The 27,801-nt window shown below is 41.4% G+C and overlaps 2 protein-coding genes across 4 annotated transcripts in view; one reads left to right on the forward strand and one right to left on the reverse strand.

Annotated features, from left to right (window-relative positions):
- Window positions 1-18,381, forward strand: part of nrg2a (neuregulin 2a) — an 81,360-nt gene extending 62,979 nt beyond the window's left edge. For both annotated transcript variants that reach the window (XM_084373468.1, XM_084373469.1), the window contains exons 5-11: window positions 3,048-3,106; window positions 7,795-7,818; window positions 9,407-9,509; window positions 9,872-9,995; window positions 10,143-10,270; window positions 10,494-10,715; window positions 15,117-18,381. In XM_084373468.1, coding sequence (XP_084229594.1) covers window positions 3,048-3,106; window positions 7,795-7,818; window positions 9,407-9,509; window positions 9,872-9,995; window positions 10,143-10,270; window positions 10,494-10,715; window positions 15,117-15,771 — 1,315 coding nt within the window. In that variant the 3' untranslated portion in view covers window positions 15,772-18,381. The remainder of the gene's footprint in view (window positions 1-3,047; window positions 3,107-7,794; window positions 7,819-9,406; window positions 9,510-9,871; window positions 9,996-10,142; window positions 10,271-10,493; window positions 10,716-15,116) is intronic.
- A 3,367-nt stretch (window positions 18,382-21,748) lies between these two features.
- On the reverse strand, window positions 21,749-27,511 carry slc22a6l (solute carrier family 22 member 6, like). Of its 2 annotated transcripts, none has more exons than XM_084373215.1 (11): window positions 27,158-27,511; window positions 26,575-27,018; window positions 26,389-26,492; window positions 26,047-26,201; window positions 24,708-24,876; window positions 24,453-24,576; window positions 24,248-24,363; window positions 23,949-24,163; window positions 23,753-23,861; window positions 22,382-22,585; window positions 21,749-22,266 (listed from the first exon to the last, which is right to left on the reverse strand). In XM_084373215.1, exons 2-11 carry the CDS (start codon window positions 26,977-26,979, stop codon window positions 22,179-22,181), a joined length of 1,689 nt encoding a protein of 562 aa, XP_084229341.1. In that variant the 5' UTR covers window positions 26,980-27,018; window positions 27,158-27,511; the 3' UTR covers window positions 21,749-22,178. The 2 variants fall into 2 exon arrangements, with proteins under 2 accessions (XP_084229341.1, XP_084229340.1); XM_084373214.1 differs by having other exon boundaries at window positions 26,575-27,078.
- Window positions 27,512-27,801: the final 290 nt, after the last annotated feature.

A 27,801-nucleotide genomic window follows, 5' to 3' on the forward strand; every position in this document is an offset into this window, starting at 1 on the left:
CCCAGTTGGCCCGAGGAAGAATGCTCGACAAGCAACGCGGACATGGCTGCAACAGCCGTTCAATACGCTGTGTACAAATTGGAGGCAGCAATAACTCAATTGCTGCAGCTAATTCACTCACGGCTGGGGCATGGGTCCAGAAAAGTTGGATAATGCAGTGAAGGCCTGCAGGGATTTGTTGCCCCACAGCCATCTCATTCAATATAGGCCAGGCTTCAGTGGGTATTACTCACTGGCTAAACAAGTCCTGCAGACAGCTAGCCCTACTTTTGTGCCCAGCTCCTTCACTTTGAGGTGTAAACTTTGTTTTGGGGAGAGGTGAGGTTAATAAATGACCCAAAGTAAGTAACTCACTCACGTAAATGTTTTTTTTTCCCGATGATTTCCTTCACATGAATAATCTTTTGAGCATATACATCATAAAAAATACAGAATTGTCATTTTCACGTGAAGTATAAGCATAAAAAGTTGGGTTTTTTTGTTCCACCCCAATCTAAAATGATCTAACTTAATCCATTAAAGGGTAACTCCACAAATTTCCACAGGATATTCAGTTTACAACAGACAGAAGCAGCAAATCTCACATCTGTCAAGTGGCTTATCCATCGAGCGACTAATGGTCAGATGTATAAAAATGTATAAAAATACATTAGCATTCTTCACTGAAAGGGAATTATTTCTTCAAAAATCTGATTACCAGGTGCACAGAGAACCTTTACCAAATCACCTCTGTGTAAGACCATGGAAATGTAAATCTGCTGTTTATGGAATAACACATGGTAAAACTTTCATTTTTTCCTCCTAAATGTTTATTTTCTCTCAGCTGATAATGAATGATGATAAAAATGTATTTCAAACCAAAGATAAAAGAGTGATAATAGAGTTTGCAGCTGCGCCACAGTGGATATTTGCACGCTCATCTGATTTTTAAATCATGCGGCGACAGTTTGTTTCTTTCGTCTTTCAGCCGGGTTTCCTCGGTCTAGGTGGTGTTATCCCCCGGTTTAACACCATCGCTCAGGTTGAGTAATTTAATGCTGAATGTTATGGTGCTCCTGGGAGGCGTTGTGTGAAGCCAGTAAATCACCAGCAATGACCTTTGTTGGATTGGTGGTCCAGTTGTGACTGCGAGTGGAATGTCGGTGCCCCTAAAAGAGCGACTGCTCATCTTAATGGGATTATAATGAGGAAATATGGTCACTTGATGGTGATGATACAGCAGTCTGTCTTCACTTATGTATAATAGCTAGGTGTCAGAAAACTTTGCTTGACTTATGCTTCAAACCAAAAGTAAAGGGAGTTGTCCAGGCATGCTTCTCCATGGAGAGAATCTCCATATACAAATTATTCTTTTTGCAAGTGAAAATACAAATTTGATTTCCTCTTCATTTGAATATTCATGACTTACTGTACAATGACACCCTTTTTAAAAAAATGTCACATTTGCAGGTTATGCAACACAGCTACCAGGCTCCCGACAGACACCAACGGGAGAAAGCACATTAGCCTACTGTCAGCTTTGCTGCACAGGTTCTTAGAATTTGTTTATTGATCACCAACAAAGCAGTGCCTGCTTTTTCCCAGGACACATTGCACTTTTTTGTCCATGCAGTCATGAATGTCCCTCCTCCCTCTGAGGTCAAAAAGAGCGTGGGCCTTTGCCTTTTGCAGTGCTATGGGTCACAGATCTGTTTACTGGTTGTTTAGTGCATTAACTTATATTCATCGAATTGTTTTTCTAGTATTGTTGGAATTATTAATAGGGATGCACAATATTGGATTTTTGCCGGTATCCGGTGTGCTAAAATCTTCAAACTCATCCGGCCGATTGCTGATGATTTAATGCACATTTTTATTAACAATGTGTCAGATGTAATGTAGCTGCTAACTGCAAAACAAAATTAATTACATCATAACAACGTTATATGTTGAAAACTTGTATGTTGAAGTAAACATGTATGGAAGGCTGTGATCCTACCCTCTCACTGAAGTTACATAGTGCAGAAACAAGTGATAGAGGGGTGGAGAGGCTGAGACAGACATCCTTCACCCTCTTACAAGACACTGTACCATCAACATGATTTTGAAGTTGTTATCTTAAGGTGAAAAAGTTACATAATGTTGATTTGCAGTATCATCTCATATCGGCAGAAATCTTCATTTCCGGCCGATGCTGATATTTCATTTCAAAGCCTTTCTTAGCTGATGTGACTTGTCTGTATTATCGTGCATCCCTAATTATTACTCATATTATGATAATGATTATTGAATAATAAAATGTTAATGAAAGTAGTATTAATATATTTCAATGGGAATATGAACATGTGTCCAGCACTAATGTTGTTGTTTATGGTGTGTCAGTGACACTTTTGAAATTGACAAAGTTTCCTGTTTGTCACTTTTTTTTTTTCTTTATCCATTTAACTTCACTGTGACCTTTCACAATATGCTTTTAAAGGTCACAGTAATATTTACAGTGCACCTCACTTCCTGTGTTTTCCTTTTCATAACACTTATCTGCTCCTTCCCAGATGTCCGGATGGATACTTCGGCCCTCGATGCTTACAGACCGAGCCGCTGCGGTTGTACATGCCCAATCCTTTCAAAAGTATGTTCACTTGATATGAGCAGCTGAGAGCAGAGACACAGTTGGCACTGGATTACCTCTGTGGACTCCTGCTGCCCTCACCCAACCCTCCCACCCTCCCTCCCCCCCAGTTCTCTTCCTCTTTCTCCTCCTCTTTCTCCTTCTCAGGTCAACACGCAATGAGCTGTGCACTACACCATGCACACAGCGGTGTCATCCATGGGAACACTCTGCTTCTGCTGTCTGTAGTTGTGCTGTTGTTCTAACTCTGTGTCTCTCTCCCTCCCTCTCTCCCTCCCTCTCTCCCTCTCTCCCTCTTCACTTTTTCTTACGCATACTCTCCTTATCACTCCACCCTCGCCCTCTCTCTCTCTCTCTCTTTCTGCTTTCCTTCTCTTTCTCACTCACCCACCACCCTCCTCCTCCCTCTCTTTTTTGTGGCTTTGTTTCTTTCCATCAGGTGTCCAAATGACTTTACTGGTGATCGCTGTCAAACCTACGTTATGGCCAGTTTCTACCGTATGTCAACTTCCTCTTCTGTCACTCTGTCAGACTGTCCTCGTGTCATGCGTGCATGCTGAGCGTAGAGAGATTGCATTCATTTCCTGTTATTACCTAGTAGTTGTGTCTGTGCCTCCTCCGATGAGTCATTCACAAGCTGGCATAGTTTAGCACAGTCTGTTATTGTGTTTGGTCTGCATGTGAGATTGTGTGCCCTTTAACTCGCAGTGTATTGCATGTGCACTCTCAGACTCCGGTAGTAAGTTTGGTAACAACACGTAGGCAGATGAATTTCGATGCTGTGTGGAAGTTGATTTGCACAAAGTCAGCTGCACGTAACAACACAGTCTAATGGATAAACAATTACTAAAACCCCACCTTTAGCTCGCTTACTAATGATGCAATCAGCTGCAAACACAAGCACGTATAATCCTATCAAAGCTAATGGATGGAGAGCCAGGCCTGAACAATAAGCATTAACTAATAGGCATGACAAATGGCTGAATGTGTTAGGTGGTGCACTGGCTTGACTGATAAAGAAATGTTTGTCGCTTGAAGCCATCTGATCAGCAGAGGTAGTCTCTATATCGGCCCTTTGATTAATATTCCAGACAAAGCAGATACAATAGGATATTTCTCCGTAAACTTACGAATGTTAAATTGTTTATCATTTTAATGGCTGTGCGTCAACCAGTAATGAGTCATACTGTACATGAGCTGACATGATAAAATTCCAGTTAGGTAGAGTGTTGATTAAATTCATTTGATTTTGGCAGTTATTTGGGATTCCTCAAAGGTCCAACCATTTCCTGCAAATATTTTGAATGTTAGTGTACACATAAAGATGAAACTTACTTCAGTCATTATCTCCTCAGCCCTGTGCAGATGGAAAGACGGGTGAAATTCTGTAGTACACAAAACGTCTCTGGAACTTCACAGCAAAACAGAGTTGCAGCATTTTCCTCAGCACCTGAAGTAGACGGAGACTTGTTTTAAAACTTTGAAAAACGACAGAAAGAAAACCATCAAATGGCTCCATACAGCTTGTCCAGTGTAATCCAAGTCTTCTGGAGCCCCGAGATCCCAAATTGATTTTAAAAGACGTTTTTTAAACCCTCAGTGTGAGGTGCATCCACTTCACACAGGGTATGCTCTCACTCTTTTAGTTTAGCAGCTACAGTAAAGATTTCAGCCTAAGAAAGGGTGTAAAAAAATGTCTTTTCAATTCAATTTGGAATCTCAGGGCTTCTGGAGTCTTGGAATACACCTGGTAAACTGGGTGAAGCCATTTTAATGTTTTGTTCGGCTGTTTTTTTTTTTTGTTTTAAAACAAGTCCCCATATACACTAGTTGCTGAGGAGAATGCTGCAACATGTATTTGCTGTGAAGCTCCAGAAATGTTTTGTGAACCAGAAAACGTCTTTCCAGTGACACGAGGGTGAGTGAATAATGACAGAATTTTCATTTTTGGGTGAACTGTTCCTTTAAGTAGAACACACATGCACATACTGTACAGTCCGGACATCACATTACTTTAAGACATACCAAGCTGTTAGAAAAGTGGTGCATTTTTTTCACTGCTAACTTGTTTCAGACCTTAGTTACAGCCGCTCTCCAGTAACAACCAACATTTAACAAAAATGCACGTGTTGCAAACACACCTTGCTTTCAAGGTAGCAACAAAGTGCTGCTCTCACAGCAGATGTCCTCAGAGCAGAGTTCGTGAGCGCTAGAGTGCCATGTCAAACAAGCTTTACTAGCCCGGGGTAAGAGTACCATTACCACCATCAGCACACATATCAGTCAACTGAAGAAATAAACCAAGATCAGATGGAGGTTTGTGGAGACCTTCGCCTTAATAGACCTTACCCTGAAGGTTTCTTGACTTGAAAACCATCCACTTGGTGTGGAATCATGCCTCTTGAGATTATCAGCGATAGTCTTCGTGTTTTACACCTCAGTGTTCCAAGTTGGTTGAGTCCTTGTAAAGTATCTCAAGGGATATTGAAAGAAGCGAGTGATTTGACATTTATAAAAGAAAAAAAACAAAGACTTGGTGGTTCTGTGAAGAAAGCGTACACAAGGGCAAAGATAGTGCTTCGTAATGATATAGAATTAAAACCAAAGTCTATAATTCATGTTAGATGATAACAAAGACTCTCCTGCCATCCTCCTGCATATTTGTCAGCGTCATGTCTTCGCAAGCCCCTGTGGTTGCAATTCAACGTAACATCTACAGTCAGAAAATAACTAACCGCATCTGATGCTGCCTACAGTCTCATCCCTGTAGTCTGCCTCGTGGAGCTCACACATGCCGTCCGTTGGCCCGGAGTGCAACACGAAAACCCCCTTTCTTAACTACAAGTAATTTCATCTCGCATTAAGTCGTAATGCACTGTGCTGAAATTACTTGTTTTTTTGGCAGAGGAGACAGTGGTGTGTGGGAGCGCTCTCTTCCCGCACTCACCCACTTTTCCTGCATTCTGTCTCACTTCTGTGCAGCTGTGCGACTACATCAAGGACAGCGCTTATTTCCAGTTCTCATCCAGCCACATGAACACAGAGCAGGCTTTGATTACTGGGTTTACATGCTTATGCATTCAAATTTTTTCCTTATTACCAGTTGGCTTTAGGAAACAATCGGATATAATGAGACCAGTGTCAAGACAGGATGCATTCACACCTGTTCAAGAGAAAAGTAAGGGTTGTCCATCTTAGGAAGACCTTGCATGAAGACATTTGTAATCTATATTTTAGCCTTCACCTCTAAACTTAGTTAAAGGAGACATATTATATTTTTGTTACTACTAGAGGTTAACATGCTTTAGTGCTCAAAAAACACATTGGTCTTCTAATACTGTCCACTGTATCCCCCCTCTGTTTTAGCTCCTGTCTCTTTAAGGCCCCTCCCCTGAATACCCAGTCTCCACTGATTGGTCAGCTCACACATGCCTGAGCCGGCACCACTTACAGTAATGGAGCAGCTGTGCTAAATCAATTCCTACAGGCCAAACAAGCGCCTAGGCATAAATGATGTAAACGTGTGACACGGTGGCTTAGTGTGATGTCACAAAGTCACAGAGTCATAAAGATAGAATAAAATAGACTAAATAAACTAAATAAGATATTTACAGTATTTACATGAGGAGTATTAAAGGCAGGAATACTGGCGAGGCGTTTCAGGAGCAGTGTTTTCTGTGGGAGAGAGGAGCTTCTGTTGGTGCAGACTTTGACCTTTTTATCTTTCAAGATTCAAAACATTCAAAAGAACGTATATAAAACACTGAAGGAATGGAAAAAAACGAAACAGTATGTCTTAAAAGATGTAATTTCAACTCAGTCTAAGTGCAAGATGTAATGTAATTTTTCTACATAAAGCAGAACCTCTACATAACCTCTCGTAAGTTCAATACAGCAGATCCACAATAGAAATCATGCTCATGAAAGCCACATTCAGACATGATAGATGTGGTGGATGTAGTAAGCTTTAATGGCCACTCGCATATTTCACATTTTCTACTCTCAATTAAGGAGAATAAATCACATTTTCTCCCAAAGAGCAGGCACATGTGCACACACACACATCCACTCTGCGCTTAAAGACCCGCCTCCTGGAGGGGAGCCTCCCATTCCCAGGAGATCCCAAAAGAGAAGGAGGATGGCTTCTGCTCCTCAGCCATAAGGACTTGGCTTAACAAGAGCATGTTGTCATAAGAACAGCTGGGACTCGCTTCAACCCAAGTAAAGCAAGTGAGCTGCCAGAGATATGGACTCAGCTGGTTGGTGCAGCCTCCCAATAGCCTCACTCCGCCGTATAACATAAAGTCCGACTATAATTCTTCCCCATCAGCCAGCGTGATTATTTAGATACTGCACAGACACACTTTTAACTTGCCTGTTCATGTGATGGGTGTGTTCGGGAGATGACAGCGGAGCCTTTTCTTTGGAAAGCAGAAAAACTGAAAGCACAGGTGATCTCTGACGCATATTTTCCCCCATGCAGTAGTAATGAGAGTGGCTTTGGGCCTAATATGCGCTGTTCCCATCAGGAGATTTTGTTTGGTTATGTAATGAAATTGCACTCCCTGCAGAGCTGAAACCTCTTTCGAAAAACACTCGTGAAGTGTAGAACTGAGGCGACTCCACATCGGACTGTGTTGAGACATACAGCTGATAGTAGTAGAGGAACATCGAGAGCAGAACTCAAGAAAATGATAATTGAATTAAAAAATCTAATTGAAAGGGACACTATGTAAAAAGGAAAATACTGTAAGGTACCCTGAACACTGTTTGAAGCTACAGTAGGAAGGTGGCAGGGTCCGCCACATATAAACAAAGTAAAACAGTATGAAACTGTGTCGTCCTTTAAGGTCAGTTTGTTTATTCCGTCATGAAAACAAAGAGAGTTGGTTTATCTTTCTCTTCTGATTAAAATACTTCCCCAAAACTACATAGTGCACCTTTAAATCACCATTATTTAGTCATGTAGCTTTGTGTAGTGTGGTTTGATGTGTGTGCTGCATGCTTCAAGTGTGTCTGGTTGTCTCGTCCTTCACGTTACTGACCACGTCTGTGTCTGTTGTCTCAGTTGCTGTAATGCGTATGTGTTTGCTCCACTACACAGTACGTATAGGAGGTGCCACTTTCTAAATCTCTTTTGTTTCTTTTTGTTTTTTCTTCCAACTGTCATCCCTCTGCACTGGCAGAGCATCTTGGGATTGAATTTATGGGTATGGAACAATCCATTTTGATTCTCAGTCCTAGCTCAGTAGATGTCCTTCGTTTTTGACTTGCTCCCGTTCTGTATGTGGTGTGAACTGTAAAATCATATCGACCCCCTCAATTAACCGATTGATCCTACCATAACCCATTGTAATGACAAACCCTCGGACAATGCAACTGATCCTCCATCAAACATCATTAACATGGATGTCATCACATCTCATACGATGAAAAAAGTAGAACTATTAACTGAGTTTCTGTCTCACTCAACGTAGTGTGTGTTTTTTTTTTTTCTTCTTCTTCTTTTTGGACTGATTTTTGACTCTTCATTCCATCTGTAACAAGCATGATGTATCATGTTTGTAGCTACCAGATGTCTTTTCCTCAATCTTCAACTCTACCTATCCAATCCAGAGTCTGTCTTTTCCTTTGATATGCCATCTCTTTATTTATGTGTGATCTTGCCCATGCTTCTTGCATCACCCCCGTCTTTAGTGTAGCTGAAATGTAACTTTGAAGTATGAAATATAATATCTGTGTTACTGGTTTGAATTATCCTTCGAGGAGTAGATGCTGTGATGTGAGCATGCAAAGCTATATTTAGAACCTACAGTTATGATTTTTCTTCTATCTGCCGCTATTTCCATCCTCCTTCATTGTGAGCTCCTGTTTTCTGCTGCCTTTTCCAGAAAAGTGCTTCAGTGGTTGAGAGCGTAGAATAAATGCCAGAGGCGTTTTTTAACAGGTGTCATGTAATTATACAAGTAACAGTTATGTGCCGGATCTTGATTACCTTCTTTATGGCATCGGAAACTTGACACAACTCAAATGCAAAGTGTCGTACGCCGGATGTTTTATTACATCGGTTATCGCTCTGCCTCTTTGCTCCATCGTTGACCCCGGGGACACAAAGAGTCTACCTCAATCTCACACCAGCTCTTCTCTGGAAAAGCAAAAAGCAGCAGTTTAAGATTCATATTTAATGACTCCATCTTTAAAATCACTTGTGTCATAAATTACTGTTAAATAAGATCTCAGGATGATTGTGCTCACTGAATGCCTGAGCAGATGAAGACTTCTATAAGTGAATGAGACAACAAAGCAGAGTAACAGCACTTTAGACTGAGAGGATCGTGTTAATTATTGCTTGCATCCGATTCTCATGTGCATTGTTCTATAGTTCAACTGGGCATCAATTAAAAGCCCTGAATCATAATCATATCAGATATCATCTGAAATGACTTTTCGAGAATACAGTTGCTTAATATATCAGTCTATCTACTGCTGGGCCCCTGCCGACACCCACGCCGCCTTACTGCAGCACAGGCAGCAACAGCATCTGTTGTATTTGTGATTACATGAGAGGAGAAGTTTGACTGCGAATTGAGTTGTCTGGGGGGGAAGATGAAGCTTCATGCTGCTCAGGATTCAGTCCCAAATAAAAAAACAGAAAAAGAAAGAAATGTAGATCTACAGTGAATAAGTAGGAATCTGCACCTTCACGACACTAATTTCTTTTTCTCCTCTTATTTCCCTCACTGTGTGCACGTGGTGTGTGTGGGTGCGTCTGTGTGTTCGTGGGTGTGATGTTGACAGAGGCAGAGGAGCTCTACCAGAAAAGAGTCCTGACAATCACGGGTATTTGTGTGGCTCTGTTGGTGGTGGGCATCGTGTGTGTGGTTGCCTACTGTAAAACCAAGTAAGTCCTGCTGACAAGTGGATCAGCTCATGTTTTTTCTTAACATATAGCCTTTCCTTTCAGATTTCTATTTTTACCACTTTATTCTGTTTTAAAAAATGTTTTTATTGTAAACTGAAGCTGCTGAGTTAGTGTTAACAGTGCCTGCAACATTTTAGTTTTCTGTCTTAAAATGTGGCCTTTTTATATAATAAGACCTGTTTACAAGTAAAGTAGTTAAACTAGTCATTACGTCAAGTAAAATAAGGGTTCTTATGTTAGTTGAACAGACAGTCTTCAGTTATACCACCTGATCAAAGAAAGTGTATTATTATGTATTAACACATAAGAGCGATAGAGAATGACCGAGATTTTCTCAACAGGAAACAAAGAAAGAAGATGCACAATCATCTGCGACAAAACATGTGTCCAGAACATCCCAATCGTAACCTTGCTAACGGACCCAATCACCCAGGACCAGGCCCAGAGGAAATCCCCATGGTAGATGTGAGTTTCTGAAAGGATTCCAAACGTTATTAAAGTGTGCGCGCACAGATGTGCAACAAATGGTTTTATGCTCGGTTACATAATCCAAGCTTGCCTTTTTTCACATGATTTCTATCTGCCATATCCATCTTTTTCTCTCCGACACAGTACATATCAAAGAATGTCCCCGCAACTGAACGAGTCATACGGCCTGCAACAGAGGGATCGTTCCCTGCCAGCCATGCCTCTTCCAGATCTCACAACTCTTCCACGCGAGCCCATTCATCGACTCACAGGTGAGCGTGCACAATGCAGCGCTTGTGTCTGCCTTAAGCACATTCAGCCCTTTATGTAAAAACAGAAACTCGCACAAAGTGATTGGTCATTTTGCATCTTAGTTAAAAGCTCTGCCTGTGGAAACAGGTGCACCGATTTTGGAGCTTCGAAAAAAAAAGGATAAAAAAAGGGTCACACTGGGACTGGGTGTGTACGTGTTAACACCGTTTTTTTATTTGTCAGACATGAGGAACGGACATGGAGCCTGGAACATTCTGACAGCATCCTCTCTGACTCGCCGGGAATGATGTCATCATCCGTGGGGACCAGTAAATGCAGCAGTCCTGCGTGCATGGAGGCACGGGCCCGGCGCGCTGCACACTGTGGTTACTCTGACCCCCATCGGCCGGGCCTGCAGTACGGAGACTCCTTCGACTCGCTGGGAGACTCTCCGCACAGCGACAGGTGGGAAACGGGCCCGAGTGGGGTTCTCTGTCAGCCTCGTGAGGCCAGTTAGGGCAGTTTGGAAACTGACAAACTGCAGGCAGAGTGTTTATTTCAATGAGAAATCTGGACACACATTATTCTGATTGGCTGAAGCGTTCCCTTCAACTTTGCCATCTTGCCCATTAGTTAGCACAGGAAGCGGGAAGAAAGGAAGCTCTGTCTGTCAGAAGTGAGAAAATATGCCTTACAACAACTCCAAAGCAGTCTATATTTATCTCGCACCTATTTTTGTACTGAGGCACAACGACATCAATCTTCTCATGTGACTCCGGGCAAGATGACAAACAAGCGTAAAGTATATCGAGCTGTGGTTGTGGCCTTGTTTCAGGGCCACAACAGGTTAACTCTACCTAATAAGGATGCAAAAGATCGCAATGTGATTGGCTTACATACTTAAATACACAACTTAAAGGAGCAATATGTAAGAATTGGCCACCTGTAAGATTCATACGCAAAACAAATAGGAGGCAGTATATCACCAGAGTAACGCTAACTGCTGCTAACTGAAGCTGCCAATAGCTAGTTAGCTCAGTTAGCCATACAGCTGGTGGTACAGTTTTTACACCAGTAGCACAGGAGCTTTCGACCTGGATGGGCCGAGGCTAGCTGGTTAGCATGCTAATATCAGTTGCTATCTCTGCAACACAAAAGATAGATGTCATAACGTCAAAACTGTTATTTATTTAAATTCTGTTGATAATTTTAGTTAATTTTTGTGAGAAAATGTCTGACATATTGCACTTTTAACTTGAATAGTTACGTAATTAATGTACTTAATTGAAAACCTAAACAAGTAGTTTGAAATTGAACTTACCAAAATGTAATCGAAGCGCAACTATTTCACAACGTTAAGTATGTCCATCAGCTCCTTGGCCTCTTGTCAGCATCAGACATACCTCCATATTTCCCATAATGTGAGGCTGGGTCATGTTCTCTGTGTCAGTAGTACTCAGTGTCAACCATGGCCTGAATTTGACCTTGCATTTAAAGTGCCTAAGATACACTTCCTGATTTTTTTTTCTGGGGCCTTATAGTAAGACCCCAAATCCCAAAATGCCTTCCCGTCAGCTCTCTGCTGATGTTTAGAATTCCATCACATCCATCGCTCAACAAGCGCACATTAGCAGCGAGCTGGGAGGACATTTTGGGATATGGGAGCACAATTGGACCCTGTACTCAAATTATGGCGTGTAAACACAGAACCCATAAAAAATAAAGTAGGTTAGGTATTTTTGCTCGAAACATGCTTATTTTTGAAGGAAGGGAATGATGCCGGATGAGCAAGTCTGTCTTTGTTGACCCTGTAATTGAAGAGCCTGTGTTTAAGGTTTGAGGTTGCCATGCATGAGGAGGCCCTGCCCTTTCCTTTCCTATAGCTTAAAGGGGTTCTCTGACACGTTTTTTTGAGCAATACACATGTTTTAATCACTTTTTTATTGGCCATATGTGAGTGGAAATGACATGAAAAGTGAGACATTCCCTGTCTCTCTCGGACGATTTGTTTCAGTAGTTTAATGCTGCTGGACTGTGGATTTCTGTGGAACGACGCAGGTCAGATTTTCCGCGACAGTCCAACGGATGTGACTTCATGCATGTTCTCGAGTGCCTCGTCTCAGTGTCTCTCTCCGCTCCGCTAACAGAGAGCAACAGTAGCTAATGCTAGTTTAGAAATGGAGTGCGCCAACATAAACTAACGACCTGCTTCCAGCACAACACAGAAGTTCGCAGAGCCCCTTTAAGCACAGGCCTCACTATTAACCCTAATATCCTCCATCATGAAACCCTGATTTTTGTCAACATCAGCCAATCCAATTAGGATGGTTTACCGTTGGGAAAGATGCTGTAAAATGATAGCTAAGTGGAATCTGAGTAGTTGGCACAAAAAAGGGCTCGGTGAAACAACAAAAGATCTGGAGGATAGTACAGTATGTTATTCAGTTGGTAACATTTCAAAAACTCTGAGAGGGAGCCAAGGTGGCCACAAAGCAGGCATCCATCCATGAGATTATTTTTTAACAAACAACAGAGTGGTCACATTCTCAGACGAGTGGGACGTTGTAAGTAATTAAACCCTTTGCACGGGATCGTCACAGCAAACACTAGATTGTGCAAGTGCAAAGCCAAAGTATCCTCCCATGGGCACAGGTCGCAGGTATGAAGCCGCCTTTCCTTTTCACAAACAAAAAGAGGACATGAAAACACATGTAGGTCGAATGCAAAATACAAAAAAAAAAAAAAGGTGTGCAGTTTAGAAACATCCTCCGGGTCGGCGTACATAATGACATCATGTCGGATGAGTCAACGGGTGCCTTCCTGCCTTTTGGCTGAACAAAGTTGCTACATTACATTCAGGCCGACCAAAGACACACTTAGCACCAGATGTAGGCCCTCTAACACTTTAACTAATTCTAACATTGAAGTTATGCTCAGTGAGACTTGGCCTGCTATTCCTGTGAAATACTTGGAAGTGTTGAATATGCAAATCAGAGCATGGCCAGCTTCAGTCGTGCTCCACCAACTGAGCTAAATATGACAGCCATGGAGCAAGGACTGTTTCATGCATGCATCTGTAAAGTATTTCAACCTTTCTGGAGCCGACTGCGTGACAGATAGAGTGTCCCGCACGAGCTGATGGCTGCAGCCAAAACAAAGATACAATATAAATCACGAGGACTTGAAAAAGAAAGTGCGCAGTGCTGGCAGTTGTTCTCTGAATGAAGCAAAAGACCAGTTCCTTTCAAATTAACTAACCAGATAAGATTTGTGTTTGACGCCAGCATGCAGCGAGCATGTACGCTTGAATAGGGACTTGGCCATTGAGTTGTTATGCAGAGCCAGATTGCATAACCAACATCCCCACAGAGTCATTTCAGGTAACAAGCACCTCTTCCATCACGGTGGCAGCTTTTGCATCAGCTGAATCAGCAGTGTTGTGGGAATATGTCAGGCTTGTGTCTCACACAGCCGGCTGTAGTCTCCTCAAGGCAATAAACAGACGATCCAAGCACTCTCATCCATAATGATTCACCATCAGTGATATGTAAATTCTAAGTTGCTTTTCAAATGTACTACCATGAATGTTCAGTTGTAATATGATGAAGGTATTACGACTGCAGGATCATGCAGGTAATGACGTCAGTAAGCTTCTGGTGTTTGTGACAATCCAAATTTGTTTTTAAGCCTAGAAGGAGGCAACCATGAAACCTGTCGCTTTACTTCATACTGACTTTCTGCCTTGAAAAAAAGTAGGCCAAGTTTTCAAAGCTAACATCTAACAGTAATTACTGGTTCTGCATCTTCGAGAACCTCCACATTAACTTTAGCATTCGGCCACGGTGCCCACGTGTTTTATGGCACTTGTTTGAACAAAGACAACCACAGTAATTATGAGTTGTGTAGATAGCAGTTAATTTAAAGATACTACAGGGGAATGATGAGTCAGGAAGTTGCACCATATGTCTTCAAAGTATGGGAGAGGATATGGAATAGTATGGTCTGCATATTATCATTATCATTATTATTATTATTATTATCATTATTTTTAGTATTATTATCAGTCTATACAAAGACCAGAAAAGTGTAATAGTGTAATTATTTGCTCAAGTAAAAGCCAGACATAAAGGGTTTGTTTTTAAATGGGTTAAAAAAGTAGGACAATGGGTTCGCTGGGCGATCTTGTCGGGCAGGTTGCTCCAGAGCCTAGGGGTGCAGAGGAAGACTGTTTAGTCACCGTCAGTCCTCATTATAGACTGAAGGGCAGCCAAAGCAGCTGCTCCTTCCTGAGGACCTCCGGCTGGGCTTTAGCTTAGACTGATTGAGAAGCTCTGATAAAGCCAGGTGGTCATCAAAGAGTGGGTGCAAATATTATGATTAACATTTGAAACTGTAGTTCAGATAACTGATATAATAACTGACTTAGCATGTTTGTTTAGACTAGAGTTCATGTCTGAATTACTGCACCCAATCTTGATAATAATTCTTGCAAACCATCAGCGTGTGTGTGTGTGTGTGTGTGTGTGTGTGTGTGTGTGTGTGTGTGTGTGTGTGTGTGTGTGTGTGTGCGGTATTTGCCTCCAAAATGTGTTAGAGTAGAAGTTGAAAGTAGAAAGTAGAAAATGGAAAGACTCAAGTGAGTCAACCAGTGTGGAACCTACTTTCCAGCAGTTAAGCTCAAGTGAACAGCTAAGCTAAATCAATGTATGGAAAAATACTTAATGTCCATATAAAAAATAAAAGTGACCATTTACAGTTAAGTGAGTTAACAGATTGCATGTCAAACATTCAGACTGCTTTGTGTGCACTCCTCTGTTCCTCGTTCTTCTCTATCTAACTATTTCCTCCCCTCTGTATTCACCACAGATACGTGTCAGCCCTGACGACACCAGCCCGCCTCTCGCCAGTGGATTTCCATTACTCATTGCCCTCGCAGGTGCCTACCTTCCAGATCACATCCCCCAATGCCAGCCATGCCATGTCTCTCCCTCCTGCTGTCCACAACCCCTACCCTCTGGAGGATGATCAGCCTCTGCTGCGCCGTTACCAGGTGCCCCTACACGACGCCCAGTGCCAGGAGCCCTACCGGCAGCAGCGCCGTACCTATCTAAATGACAGCAGGGGCAGCCTGCCCTCCAGCCCCTACCGGCTGGCTGAGGAAGAAGACTATGAGACCACCCAGGAGTATCTCTCCTCTCGGGAGCAACCAAAGAGAAGTGGGTCCAGTGGAACTGGTAGCCGGCGTTGGCGGAGATCCAGACTGAACGGCCACGTGGCCCCGCGTGGATACGAGGCATCTCGGGACTATGGGTCTCGAAGCTGCCTAACAGATAGTGAGTCAGAGGAGGACGGTGAGAGCACGCCCTTCCTCAGTATGCAGAACATGAATGCGGAGCCCTCCACCATCTACAGGCCGGTGGACAGTCGGACTTCTCACTCATCGGGGCGGCACAGTGGGCATGGGAACATGCACACGAGACTTACACACTCACGCTCCAAACCGGACAATACACCCCATTAAAGAGTGAAAATGAACCAACAAAAATCAATATAGTATAGACCTGCATCTATAAGAAATATTTTTATTTTATATAACTGACAGATATTCTAAACAAATGAAATATTTATTTTCATTTTAGCAAAAGTTGTCTACTAGTTAACAGCAAAGACTTTTTTATAGGGAAAACTCTATTTATATGTACATTTTGATTTACAGCATAAAAAGATGTGCCAGTTTTTTCACAACGTAAAAAATAGAGTAATATTGTGGTGCCTTTTGCTGTATGCCGATGCCAGAGGGCCAGTGGAGGTTTTTGTAGCCTTTCTTATATGGACGCCTCATTTTTTATACACATTTATGTTTTTTTTTCCTCTCTGGTTTCCTGTTTTACTTTCTTTCCAAGTTGCATTCTTTGAGGAGTCTAGCCCCACTGGAACATAACCCCTTCCATGTCACGCAATATAAACCACTTCAACATAAAGTGTATGTTTACATTAATATGATTCGCCTGTAGGGTTTATGATTTGGGATCTAATAGAACGCCTGATAAATACAGTGTAGATCCTCTTTTGCCCTCTGACTAATGTCTACCGAGAGAAAGAGAGATAAAAGTGAGAGACTGTGTGGTTGTGTGTGTGCATAAATGCCCGTGTGTGTGCGTGCGTGCGCGCATGTCAGTCGGCTTGCATGTATTTGTGATTGTTAGATGAATCTCATTGTTTGTTGTGGTAACATCAAACGTGTGGGTCTACTGGCGTCTCAGCAGAGCTGACCGAAGAGCCTCTCAGAGGTGCACAGACTAGTGCTTTATCAGAACAGTGACCCCTCAGTGTAGGTGGACAGGTAAGGCTGCTGTCGGGTTGTATGTTATGCAGGTCATCGCTTGATGTGTTTACAGCTATTCCGCCCCTTTTCCCAGCCTGCCCCAGTTAAGTCCCTTTTATTTCCCGGCAGGTTTTCCCCGCGTTAGTCTGTTACGAGGCCAACAAACACTGAGCTACTTGGCACAGGGTGACCCCTGCCATCAGAGGTGATGGCAAAACAAAAAGATTGCATCTGTTTCCACTCAACTCAGCCCCTGATCCCATGCCTCATCATCCTTCTGTGTCCATTCTGTTTTTGTGGCTCGTGTTAAAAGGCCACACAGTGTCTCAGGATTTCCACAAGCCCCACCCCAACCCCCACCCTCTCCCCCCCAACTTAAACCCAGTTCACCCTCAACTTAAGGTCTACCTAAGACTAAGGTTCTCAGATAATGAAGGCCTAAATGTTAACATACAGTCTACCAGTTCCCTGAACACTCCCATGCAGAGAGAAAGCAAGCCAAGCGGAAACAGCTCAGCGGAGAGCAGAGCAGTGCAGAAACATACTAGACAATATAAATGAAATAGCTGTGAAACTTTGGAGGATCATACAATGCAAAAATATGCAAACTTTCTATTTTGCTGTTTGATTACATCATTTTCTAAGAGGTGACTGTAGTGTGTTGTGTGTGTAAAAAAAAAAAAAAAAACTATGTGATGCCTGTAGTGTAGAATGAACTATCATGATATAAATGCATATTTACATGAGTTAGTTTTTAAAGCCATTATGCAGCCATCTATCACGTTGTCAGCCTTTCTTGTTCACACGCTCACGTCCATTGAATGACTGTGTCCATGAATTATGTTATCACTGGGTTTGTTAGACCGCCCCCACTTTAACATGCACACTTCCAAGTAATGTCAGATAGCATCCAAATAGTGTCTCCTCCTCCAATAGTACTGTGTACTGCTTTGTCTTGTTGACAGATCTAGTCATTTACAATTTAAATGATGATGACTTTAAAAGTGAACCAAATCATTTAAGCCCCCCCCCCCCCCCCCCAGTCCTCCACTGAAGGTAAATATTTAAAAGATAATTCAAGAAATGTCAAACCCATTAAAAGTGACTCAGTGCAAGAGAGCAGCCGATGATGTTTCATCGCTGTTGGTTTTGTTTCAACTCCTTGTTTGAAAAAAAAAAAAAAAAAAGTTGAATGCTGAATTATCAGATGATTAATGGTTTAAAAAATGCCTGAAAGGATTGATCTGCAATTCTAACTGCTATATGGTGAATGCACAGTGGTATTGTTCTAGAGAAAGGTCTTTGGTCACACATCACTTGCAGATATTTCATTGAGTTTCTCACCTCTGGGTCTAATTTTGTATGTCTGAAAAATGCAAAAGAAGACAGTGCTCCTCTAGTTTTAAATGTGATACTCCCTTCACTTTGCCAGTCCTCTCACCCAATCGAGATGCTACCAAGGCACGTCCTGCCAGTCTCTTCTGTTTAATTTTATGAGCCCACCCCCCCCACCACCACCTGACCCCACCCCTCGCTTGAAAAATGTTTGAACACCTCTCTTCTGCATGTCCTTGTGGTCACGGTTAGATGGGTGCATGGTAAAAAAGCAGCAGACAATTCTTTTCCAGTCGGTGAAAGTGTATTTCATTTAACATTCAGCAATAAAAAAGAACCTTTCCCCATGTCATTCCTGAAATATGCTAGAAAAAAAAAGAGAAAAAAATTGCGAGATTGTCATAGATTGTAAAATAAAATGAAAAATGAATCCACCTGTTCATATGAGAAAATAAATCTTTATTCATATCATTTTACGATGTAGTTCTTTCTGTAAAAGGCTCTGCTCTGCATTTTGATTCGCCCTTTTGTCTTCACACCAGAACACACATAAAACCTGAGGGTTTATAGATGAAACAAAGCTGTTTTACATGCTACAGCTCAGTGCCAGACACACGAGCACGTATAAACACACACACCCTGTCTGAGAGCTGTCTGACGGAAAAAGAAAAACAGGCACAGGGCTGTCCTCAAATAAAAAATATTAATTTTTATTAAAGTTCAAAACTTTATTGTCCCTCAGATGGATGTAATTCTGCAGAAGGATCTCTTAACAAAAAAATCTTGGATGACAAATTGACAGTCAACTGATTTAATAAGTGGGAGCTGCCCTCATATAAGACTCAGTTCGTCCCATACATATTGAAACCTTTAATAACAATAATCTTTATCATGTAAGAAAAACAGGTCAATATTTAATGTGACATTTTATCCTAAAGTTCTTTAACACTTTTGTATCATATACATGTATTTCAGTGTTGTTGCATTAGCATGGGTTGACCACTAGATGGTGGTGCAACAGCAAGATTGTATCATTTAATAGAGACGAGCATACAACAGTGGTGTTTATGGGAAGAGGTGCCAACATTTACTTTGATTCTGGATGCAGTTTGAGATCCAAAGCATCCACCGTAGCAAACGTGAAACATCAAAACTGGCAAAATCCTTCCAATTTAAAATACACCTCACCTGAAGCAGTGGCTGAAAAATACTCATACTACAGCATAAAGTAACTAAAAGTAATACTTGAGTAAAAGTAAAGATATCGTTGGTAAATGTGAAAGTCAATCATACAAATTGAGTTAAAGTCTTAAAGTATTTGATATTAAATGTACTTAAGTATCAAAAGTGCAAATAAAAGTCAATTATACATATATGTATATGTAGCCTATGTGTATACTGTATACTATAGGCTGATCCATTATCAGCCAAGCCAATTATCAGATCCGATTTAAAGTTATTAAATTGATGTAAATTGAGTAAATAGTACAATATTTGCCTCCAAAATGTAGTCGGGTGCAAAATTGTACTTAAGTACAGTACTTGAGTAAATGTACTTACATTCCATCACTGAGTAGCAGTACCTCAGTGTAGAAATACTATATACTGAAGTCATGCTTCAGAAAATAAGTATTTGCATCAAAACATATATAAAGTACTGAAAGGAAAAGTACTCATTATGCAGAATGGCCCAATTCAGAATCCTATATATTATATTACTGGATTGTAATTATGGATGCATTCATGAGTACAGCAATTTAATGTAAAAGCTGATGAACAAGGAGCTAATCTGAACTACTTTTTCACCTGTTGAATCTGTAATAAAACATCATCATTTATGAGTTGGTTTTTATTTTGTGTTAAAGGGCAACAGACAACTTTTCCCTGGCACCTCTGAAGCTTCCCCGTCTGGTCTACCGGCACTGTGATGAGCAGTGTTTCCTCTGGGCTCAGCTGGGACTGAGAGAGGTTGTTATTTCAAGATAATAACTCGAGATCTCGAGAAAACAAATGAAATTAACTCGTTATCACGGGAAAACGGAGGAAATAAAATGCATGAATTCATGGCCCTTTAGATCTTCCGTAAAAACATGAGTTTATTCAATCATTTATTCTTTAGTAGAAATGGAGGACAAGTTAACCTTCCTCTTTCCCGGGTCACCACGTGCCCCCGTAGTGGACAAAATTGTGTAGTGATAATGAGGTTAAAGGATAACTACCGTTTGTTACAACCTGGACCTTATTTCTAGCAAAATATATGATCATTTACTCACCCAGATAACTTTGGTGTCATGTAGCGCCGATATATCCATATAATGCGAGTGACGGGGCACCGAAGCACAGCCTTTATGAGCATTATCGGCCATGAAACTAGTTCATTTCATCAATATTTTGCTACGGTATGCTAGTGCTATTCCCCTCTAAGTCCGGGCTCGTCTGTTGTCAACATCCGGGGTCTGTAGGTTGACCTACTACCTCTGACCTGGAGGATGTCGTCTCTGAGCTGCGCGCGCACCCGCGACAGCCCAGCTTGTTTACCTGTAGCTGCTACTGCTAGTTTGACCCGGATGTTGACAACAGACGAGCCCGGACTCAGAGGGGAATGGCGCTAGCCTATCATGACAAAATATTAGTGAAATGAACTAGTTTCGTGGCAGATAATGTGTTATATAGAGGCTGTGTGTCGCTGCCCCGTCACTCGCATTATATAGATATATCGGCGCTACACTGGATCTAATTTCGTCCGAACAACTTCAAATGACACCAAAGTTATCTGGGTGAGTAAATGATCATATATTTAGCTAGAAATAAGGTCCAGGTTGTAAAAAACGGTAGTTATCCTTTAATCAGGGACCAGTCTAAACAGATGGTTTAATTACTCTATATCCATTAAATAGTGCAATCGACATTTATTTCATAATGGTACATTGGAGAAAACTTGTCAATGCACAGTTTAATATAGAATATTAATATTAATATTTTAGCTCTAAAGTAACTATTAACTAATGTTATCAAATGAATGTAGTGAAGCTAAAAAGATACCATATTTGCCTCAGAGATGTACTGGAGTAGAAGTATAAAGCAGCATAAAATGGAAATAACACTCACTATTAAAGTCACCAGTACGTGTCAGTGTTTTATTCATTTACAGCATCTACAGTCAATCTACTGACCACCAGAAGACTATAGGCCCTGTATGGTTCAGCACAAATGTATCAAATACAATTTTCTTCAAAATGTGAACTATGTTGTGGTTTACTGTGGTTGAGATGATGGTTAAGGCTCAATGACCACAACTCAGACTGTAACATAATTCTGTCAAACATGACTCAGCTCACAAATGTCTTTCAAACAGCTTTCATCACAAGAAAAAATGTGCTCAAATGTAAGTCTAATTCAGCAGCAAATTCATTATTTATACTTCACTATATCTATCCGAAGTGAAAAAAGGTCTTGCAGGCATTGGCCAGACTGTCTGTGAGACTCAAGAGTTTAATCTTTAAAGACTGGGGGTCATTTCAACATGAAACCAGACGTTGTCTTGCAACATCCAGTTAAAACGTAAAGTAACATTTAAACTGGAGCTGTACCTTTGGATGTGACACTTCATCCTGCGTGTGGTCACTTGGAAAAACATCAAATCAGGTAGGTTTACTCATTGTCGGATTCATTTCAGATGCATCAAATACAGATGTTTTTTCTCTATTTAAATTTAAATCCTTGATTTCTTGATTCTTCATCTGACAATGACTCAGCCCATTTCAACAGGACCTTGTTGGCAAATCATTCTGATGATTTGGGTCCATTAAACAGTAAGAAAATAGAGGCACACCAGACATACGTGAATATATGTTGATTTTAATGAAAATACATTATTCTTCACAAATACAAGGTTTTATATAAAGTAATAAGAAGTTATAAAAACACCAGTGAAATCGTGGCCTTTAATCTTCAAAAGGCCTTTTATATAGGATCCTTTTATTACCACAGATATTTAAAATATAAAACATAATTGTTCCAAAGTGAGACTAAAGTCCTCAAAGCTACTGTATAGCAGATAAATCTAAGTCTGATTGTTTGCAGCTATTCATTTCACTGTATTGACCTGTGCAGAAGAAAATAACATTGCAACTCCATTTGTCCAGCAGTCATAAGAAACGATAAACTCTTTATGGAAATCAAATATACAAACAGGCCAGAGAAAAAGCAGCACCCACTCTACTTCCATTAACATGTCAGCAAAAACATCAGGAACAACACGGGTGCCTTCAGGCAGTCTGCTTCAGGAGGTTGGCCTGCGTGTCCTGCAAGCTGATTGTTTCCTTTGGTGCCATTTTGGGGCGCCTTCCAGATCCCCTGTGTTTCAAATTAAAAATGCAATCATGGATAAATCAGTTTCTGTATCTTTCTCTTTTCAGTGATGATGATGGACTCTAAGAAACAAATCTTGACTCCTAGAGCTCGGGCTTACCTGTCCTCCACGTCTTGTATTGTGTCAGGAAGGGGTGAGCCAAGTGTTTCTGGAAGAAATATTGCAGCCACTCCGCTGAGAATGGGAGCTCCCCCGTAGATCAAACCTGGTAGCCAAGGAATGTGGTCCCCTGTGAGAAGCACCATGGGGGCCACCATGGCTCCAACACGAGCCATCATGGATACCCAGCCCATGCCATTCTGACTGAGAGAGTAGTAAAGTTCAATTATTAAACACCACAAACTAAAGATGCATATGTTAATTGTTATTATCATATAATCGGGAAAGAGGTTAAAATTGGTGGATAGGTGAAATGGCTGCCACACAAAAAATCACTCTTCTCTTCCTGTTCCAGCCCCCAAACTAGGCAATTTTAGTGACCATTGGGACATGTTTCGGCTGTCTTTGTGGAGACTAAACCGGGTACTCTAATATAAAGAAACATAAAGTTTTGACATATCTGTGGTTTGCAGAAAAATAAAATGCAAACACATCTTCTGGGGATTGGGTTAGTATTGGGTCGCCAGAATAAAATGCCTGTGTTTTATGTTTCTGCACAGCACGTTTAAGTGCAGGTATTTTAAGCCAAAATGTGATCTTTTTCTTACTCTAACCAATCGGTTTTTGTGCCTTAACCAGACCATAAGCACAAAGCATTGTCAGAACAGTTACATTGAAAACTGAACCGACAAAAACTTTTGCAACGTAAAGAAATGTAAAGTTTCAGCATATCCACGGTTTACAGAAATGAACAATACCAACATTTATTCTGGTGATTGTCACTGCTGAAAGAAGGGTCCGGAGAAAACTATGCACGTGAACCAAAACCCCTCAGGTGTTTTGAATATCTCGTCGAAGCTGCAGTTTAAAGAATAACAGCTGTTTTGAAGACGTGACAAACCAAGTTTATGTACCGACATGGTCACTGACTTCATTATGATCCTTCACTGTTTAGGCGGGTTACGCTGACTCTGTTAATCTTTATCTGCCCTTCTCCCCTCCGACTGTAACTTGCTCTTCTGCCACAAAGCACGCCTGAACAATGAACAGCAAACCAACAGAATACACACCACACAACTTTTCTTTGGTGAAGAACTTTAATTTTGGTAGATTTTTAAAATAGGTTTCTGTGTTGAAATAATAAGATTAAACTGCAGATCTCTAGAACTGGCAGCATAATTATGAGACCTGGCTGTGAAGGCTGTTACTAGGGCTAACATACAGTAAGTCCAGAGAAACTTTCCTCTGGTTCATTCATTAGTAGAGACGATTTCCACATGAAACAAGTGAACTGAACCTAATTGCACAATAAAAACTAAATTAAAATGTCCAAAAGCTCAAATTCCACACTTGTTGCCAGATGAGACTTACCGAATGATGGTTGGGTACAGTTCTCCGGAGTAAAGGTAGCAGCAGTTGAAGGAGGCAGCGAGACAACCTTTACCCCACACAGCCAGACAGGTGCGTACAGTCTGTTTATCTACGCATGTAAGTAGAACACGCAATCAGATCACTGTGTTGTTTCTCTTGTGTAATATTCACCCTGTGTGCACGTGTTCTAACGTACCATACGGCACCAGCAGGTTGATCAGGATGGTGACTCCTGCGATGATGAGGGCGCCACACTGTGATGGCCGCCGTCCGATGAAACTCATAGACACCGTGATGACGACTTTAGCTGGGATGTCGACAGCACCGAAGATCACTTGGATTAAGTAGATGTCCACCCCGAACTTTTGCAAATCCATAGCGAGACCATAGTAGGCAAAGCTGGTCGATAACCTGGAGAAATCATGCATTGTGTCACTGAAATTCTATAAAATGTGCTTAAGAACAGTTTTTCTTCAACAAGAGCAGGATATCTACCAGACAGCACTGAGGCAGACCGTCATAGACCTCATTGTGGGTGTGCGGAAGAGATCCAGGACAGAGTAGGAACCCTGCGAACCGGACATCTCTTTCTTCATGGACTCCTGCAGCATCTATGCATAAAGAGAAAGTTCTCTTAATTCCAATTGATTGTACAGACGGACGGTGCAATATAACACAAAGAACAAAACACTTCTCTTACTTTAATGTCGATTTTTTCACCCTCTTCACGCCGACCATTAAAATTGGCCACGCTTTTAAGGTTCGTGATGGCTTGCTCGGACTTATTACTCAGGACTAACCATCTTGACGATTCATGAAACCACCTGCGTGAGACATCCGTCGGGTTTTATTTGTTAACAGGGCAATAAATTGTATCTTCACAACTTTAAACATTGATTGCTAATTCTGGCTGCAACCCTCACTTTTATTTGCTGTTCATTGCTTGGCATCTTACCATGAAATGAGGAAGAAGACATAGAAGGGCAGAGAAACGGCCAGGGTCAACCACCTCCAGTCCCGGATGAAGTAAGCTAGGACTGCCAGGAGCAGCTGCCCCAGCGTGTAACAGTAACCAGTTATCGTCCCCACCACCGTCCGCACACGAGTGGGGATCCACTCCACAACTTGAAGTGAAAGAAAAAGAGATATTGTATGGCATGTAAGTCTTTTACAGAGTACTAAGGCTGGGTGATATATGGCCCTAAAATAACAACACAATATTTCTATATCACGACACAAGATATATGTCTCGTTATGTTGAAATCTCCTCAAAAGCATTTCAGAAATGTCAGGGCTGGGCAACAAATTAAATATCATGTATATCAATTTTGTGAGCATATTGGTTAATTCACAACATTATGAAACTTTTTTACCTTAAAATAACAGCTTCAAAATCATGTTGATGGTACAGTGTCTTGAAACAGGGTGAATGGTGTCTCCGTCTCTATCACTTGTTTCTGCACCGTGCAACTTCAGTGAGAGGGCAGGATCACAGCGTTACATACATGTTTACTTCAACATACAAGTTTTCAACACATAACGTTGTTATGATGTAATGAGTTTTGATTAAGTCTGACAAACTGTTACAGACTTTGTATTTGTATTTACGACAGAAGTGTTGCACTCAGAAACTGTGCGGGGGCGTCAAAGTGCACAAAATGCCAATTCCTACATAATGTTGCTTTAAAATAACAATGCAAAAGGCTTTTATTCGGGTATATTGCTGCACATCATATATATGTTGATAATCTCCTCAAAAGCAGTTCATGAATGCTGGAAACAAAATTAAATGTCATATTTTTTTGATCGGGTACCCGGACATCAATATTGCAACAATATTGTCTTTTACAAAATATGAATACAGTGAGATTTTTGATAATAATCATCAGTAATGTGGATATAATGACTCAGAGGGTAAAGAGATATGTTAGAAAACGTAGAACAGTACGACTTTATGTAGAAATTGGCATGTTGTGTGATTTGGCGCCCCCTACAGTTTATGAGAGCAACACCACTGTCGTAAATAAACAAAACAAATAAATTGTAAATAAACAAAACTTGTCACGTCATAACGATGTTATGTCACTGAAGTGACATAGAGCAGAAACAAGTGATGGGGGGGCGGAGTGGCTGAGACAGAGACGCTGTTACATAATGTTGCTTTAAAACCAGGCACAGAAAACACCTCAAAAATCAAAGATGATAAATATCATATCATGTAAAGATATAATATGGATATATTGCCCAGCCATTCAGAGTACACTGATTGTTCTCCATCTACTTTAATATCTTACTGAGTGAGAAGGTGTTGAGCCCCAGGCCAGACAGAGCCATGCCACAACCAAAGCGGAACAGGCAGAAGAGATAGAAGGAGTTGGAGAAAGCGGCGCATGTTCCTGACACCGCCATCAGCAGGTTAGAGATGAGCAGGAGGATGCGTCGGCCATACCTGGGAGTCAGGTGGATTTGCACAGTGTGAGGTCAGTAAGGTCAAACTATATCCCATTATTTGACTGATTATTATTTGAATAAGTTAGAATGCTGCATTCATGTTTAAAGGATGAAAAAACACATGTGAGTCATTGCAACAAAACCACACTGTAACTATAAAAATGAGTGGATGAGATTAAAGTTACTTGTCTGAAAGACTTCCAAAGACAAGAGCTCCCACAAGCACACCTCCCATGTAGACGGTTTGTCCCATTTGCTTCAGGGAGCGTAAATCGCACACCAAATCCCACTGACAAAAAATGTAACAAAATTTACCACACATGACAAGGCAACATGTAAAGATGACAGAGCAAAAAGATACACGGTCCTACATCGGATATGATGGTGGAGCTCCTCTCAGTCATGTTAAAGGACCACCCGTCTGTGCATCCCTGCAGATCAACATCCGAACCGTCCACAGTGTCACCCTGCTCCCCTGAAGTGGAGCTCCCATTTTTAACCAGGAGGTGCCATTGTGGAGTAACATAACGCTGGCACCTCTGAAGATTCCCCGTCTGGTCTACCGGCACTGTGATGAGCAGCGTTTCTTCTGGGCTCAGCTGGGACTGAGAGAGGTTTTTGTGCGCGCTGCAGTAGTGATGAGGCACCGAGGCCACAAAGTTCTGCAGCAGGTTGTGGCTGGCCATCATCAGGACGGGTATGCAGAGGAGGGTCACATGCAGGATCTGGAAGCGTCCCGTGGCTCCCACCAGCTCAAGCAGGTCACCAAATGCCATGGTTGTGCACGACCAGACTTAATGTAATGGCACTAGATCCTGTTGGTGGTAGGTTCCCTCAGAATACTTGGATGTGCAAAAAGGACTATGTTGTAGCACCTGTTTAAGTAATCAGGAAAACATCAGCTGCCAGGACTAAATTAAATATGTTAATACATCTGAAATGTAACAGACTCACCTGCTGAATTAGTCTTCTCGCTTCATCACATAAAATATCCACAGAATAAAACAAGGAAAGTGTAGCACCTTCATTAAAAAAACAGCCAACACATAATACCCTCAAATCAAATAAAGTCCCGGCCAAAGTGTTCCAGAGAGAGTCCTTAAAAAATCAAAAAGGAAGTAAAAGTCGTCTTGTTGCTGCAGTGTGTTAAAGTGAGTAATCGGCTCTCAAATTCCTACGGCTTTTTCTGAACTTTGGATTATTAGAAGTGCAATGTAACCTCTCGAGGAATTAGCAGCTCCTTCACTGAGGTAGAGTGCTGAGTCCTTTCTGTGCAGGAACAATGTCTGGTTGAAGTGTTTCAGTGCAAGTGAGCTTCAGCATCAAGAGTGGGTGCACCACTAAGCTCAGCTCTTTCTCCTCCTTGAAACGCACTCCCTGCCCCTTATTGGTTACTTAATACGAGAGACAGGGTGATAAAGTGTGTGTGTGTGTGTGTGTGTGTGTGTGTGTGTGTGTGTGTGTGTGTGTGTGTGTGTCTCAACATGTTTGCACATGTGAGGTCAACCGCACTAATCTGGTCTGAGCTGTGTGTTTTGTTGTCAGATTCTTTAATGTTTTCCTTATTTGTTTTCTTGCTCAGTTCATTCACAAGTCAG

This window comes from Pagrus pagrus (genome assembly GCF_965226575.1).
Source record: "Pagrus pagrus genome assembly, chromosome: 14".
In the NCBI taxonomy this organism is placed as follows: domain Eukaryota; kingdom Metazoa; phylum Chordata; class Actinopteri; order Spariformes; family Sparidae; genus Pagrus; species Pagrus pagrus.

Coding starts and splice junctions, on each gene's coding strand:
- slc22a6l (XM_084373215.1), bottom strand. CDS start 26,979: ATGGCATTTGGTGACCTGCTTGAGCTGGTGGGAGCCACGGGACGCTTC. Junction 26,493..26,574: donor GCTCCACCATCATATCCGAT/GTAGGACCGTGT, acceptor ATTTTTTGTCAG/TGGGATTTGGTGTGCGATTT. Junction 26,202..26,388: donor TTTGGAAGTCTTTCAGACAA/GTAACTTTAATC, acceptor CCTGACTCCCAG/GTATGGCCGACGCATCCTCC.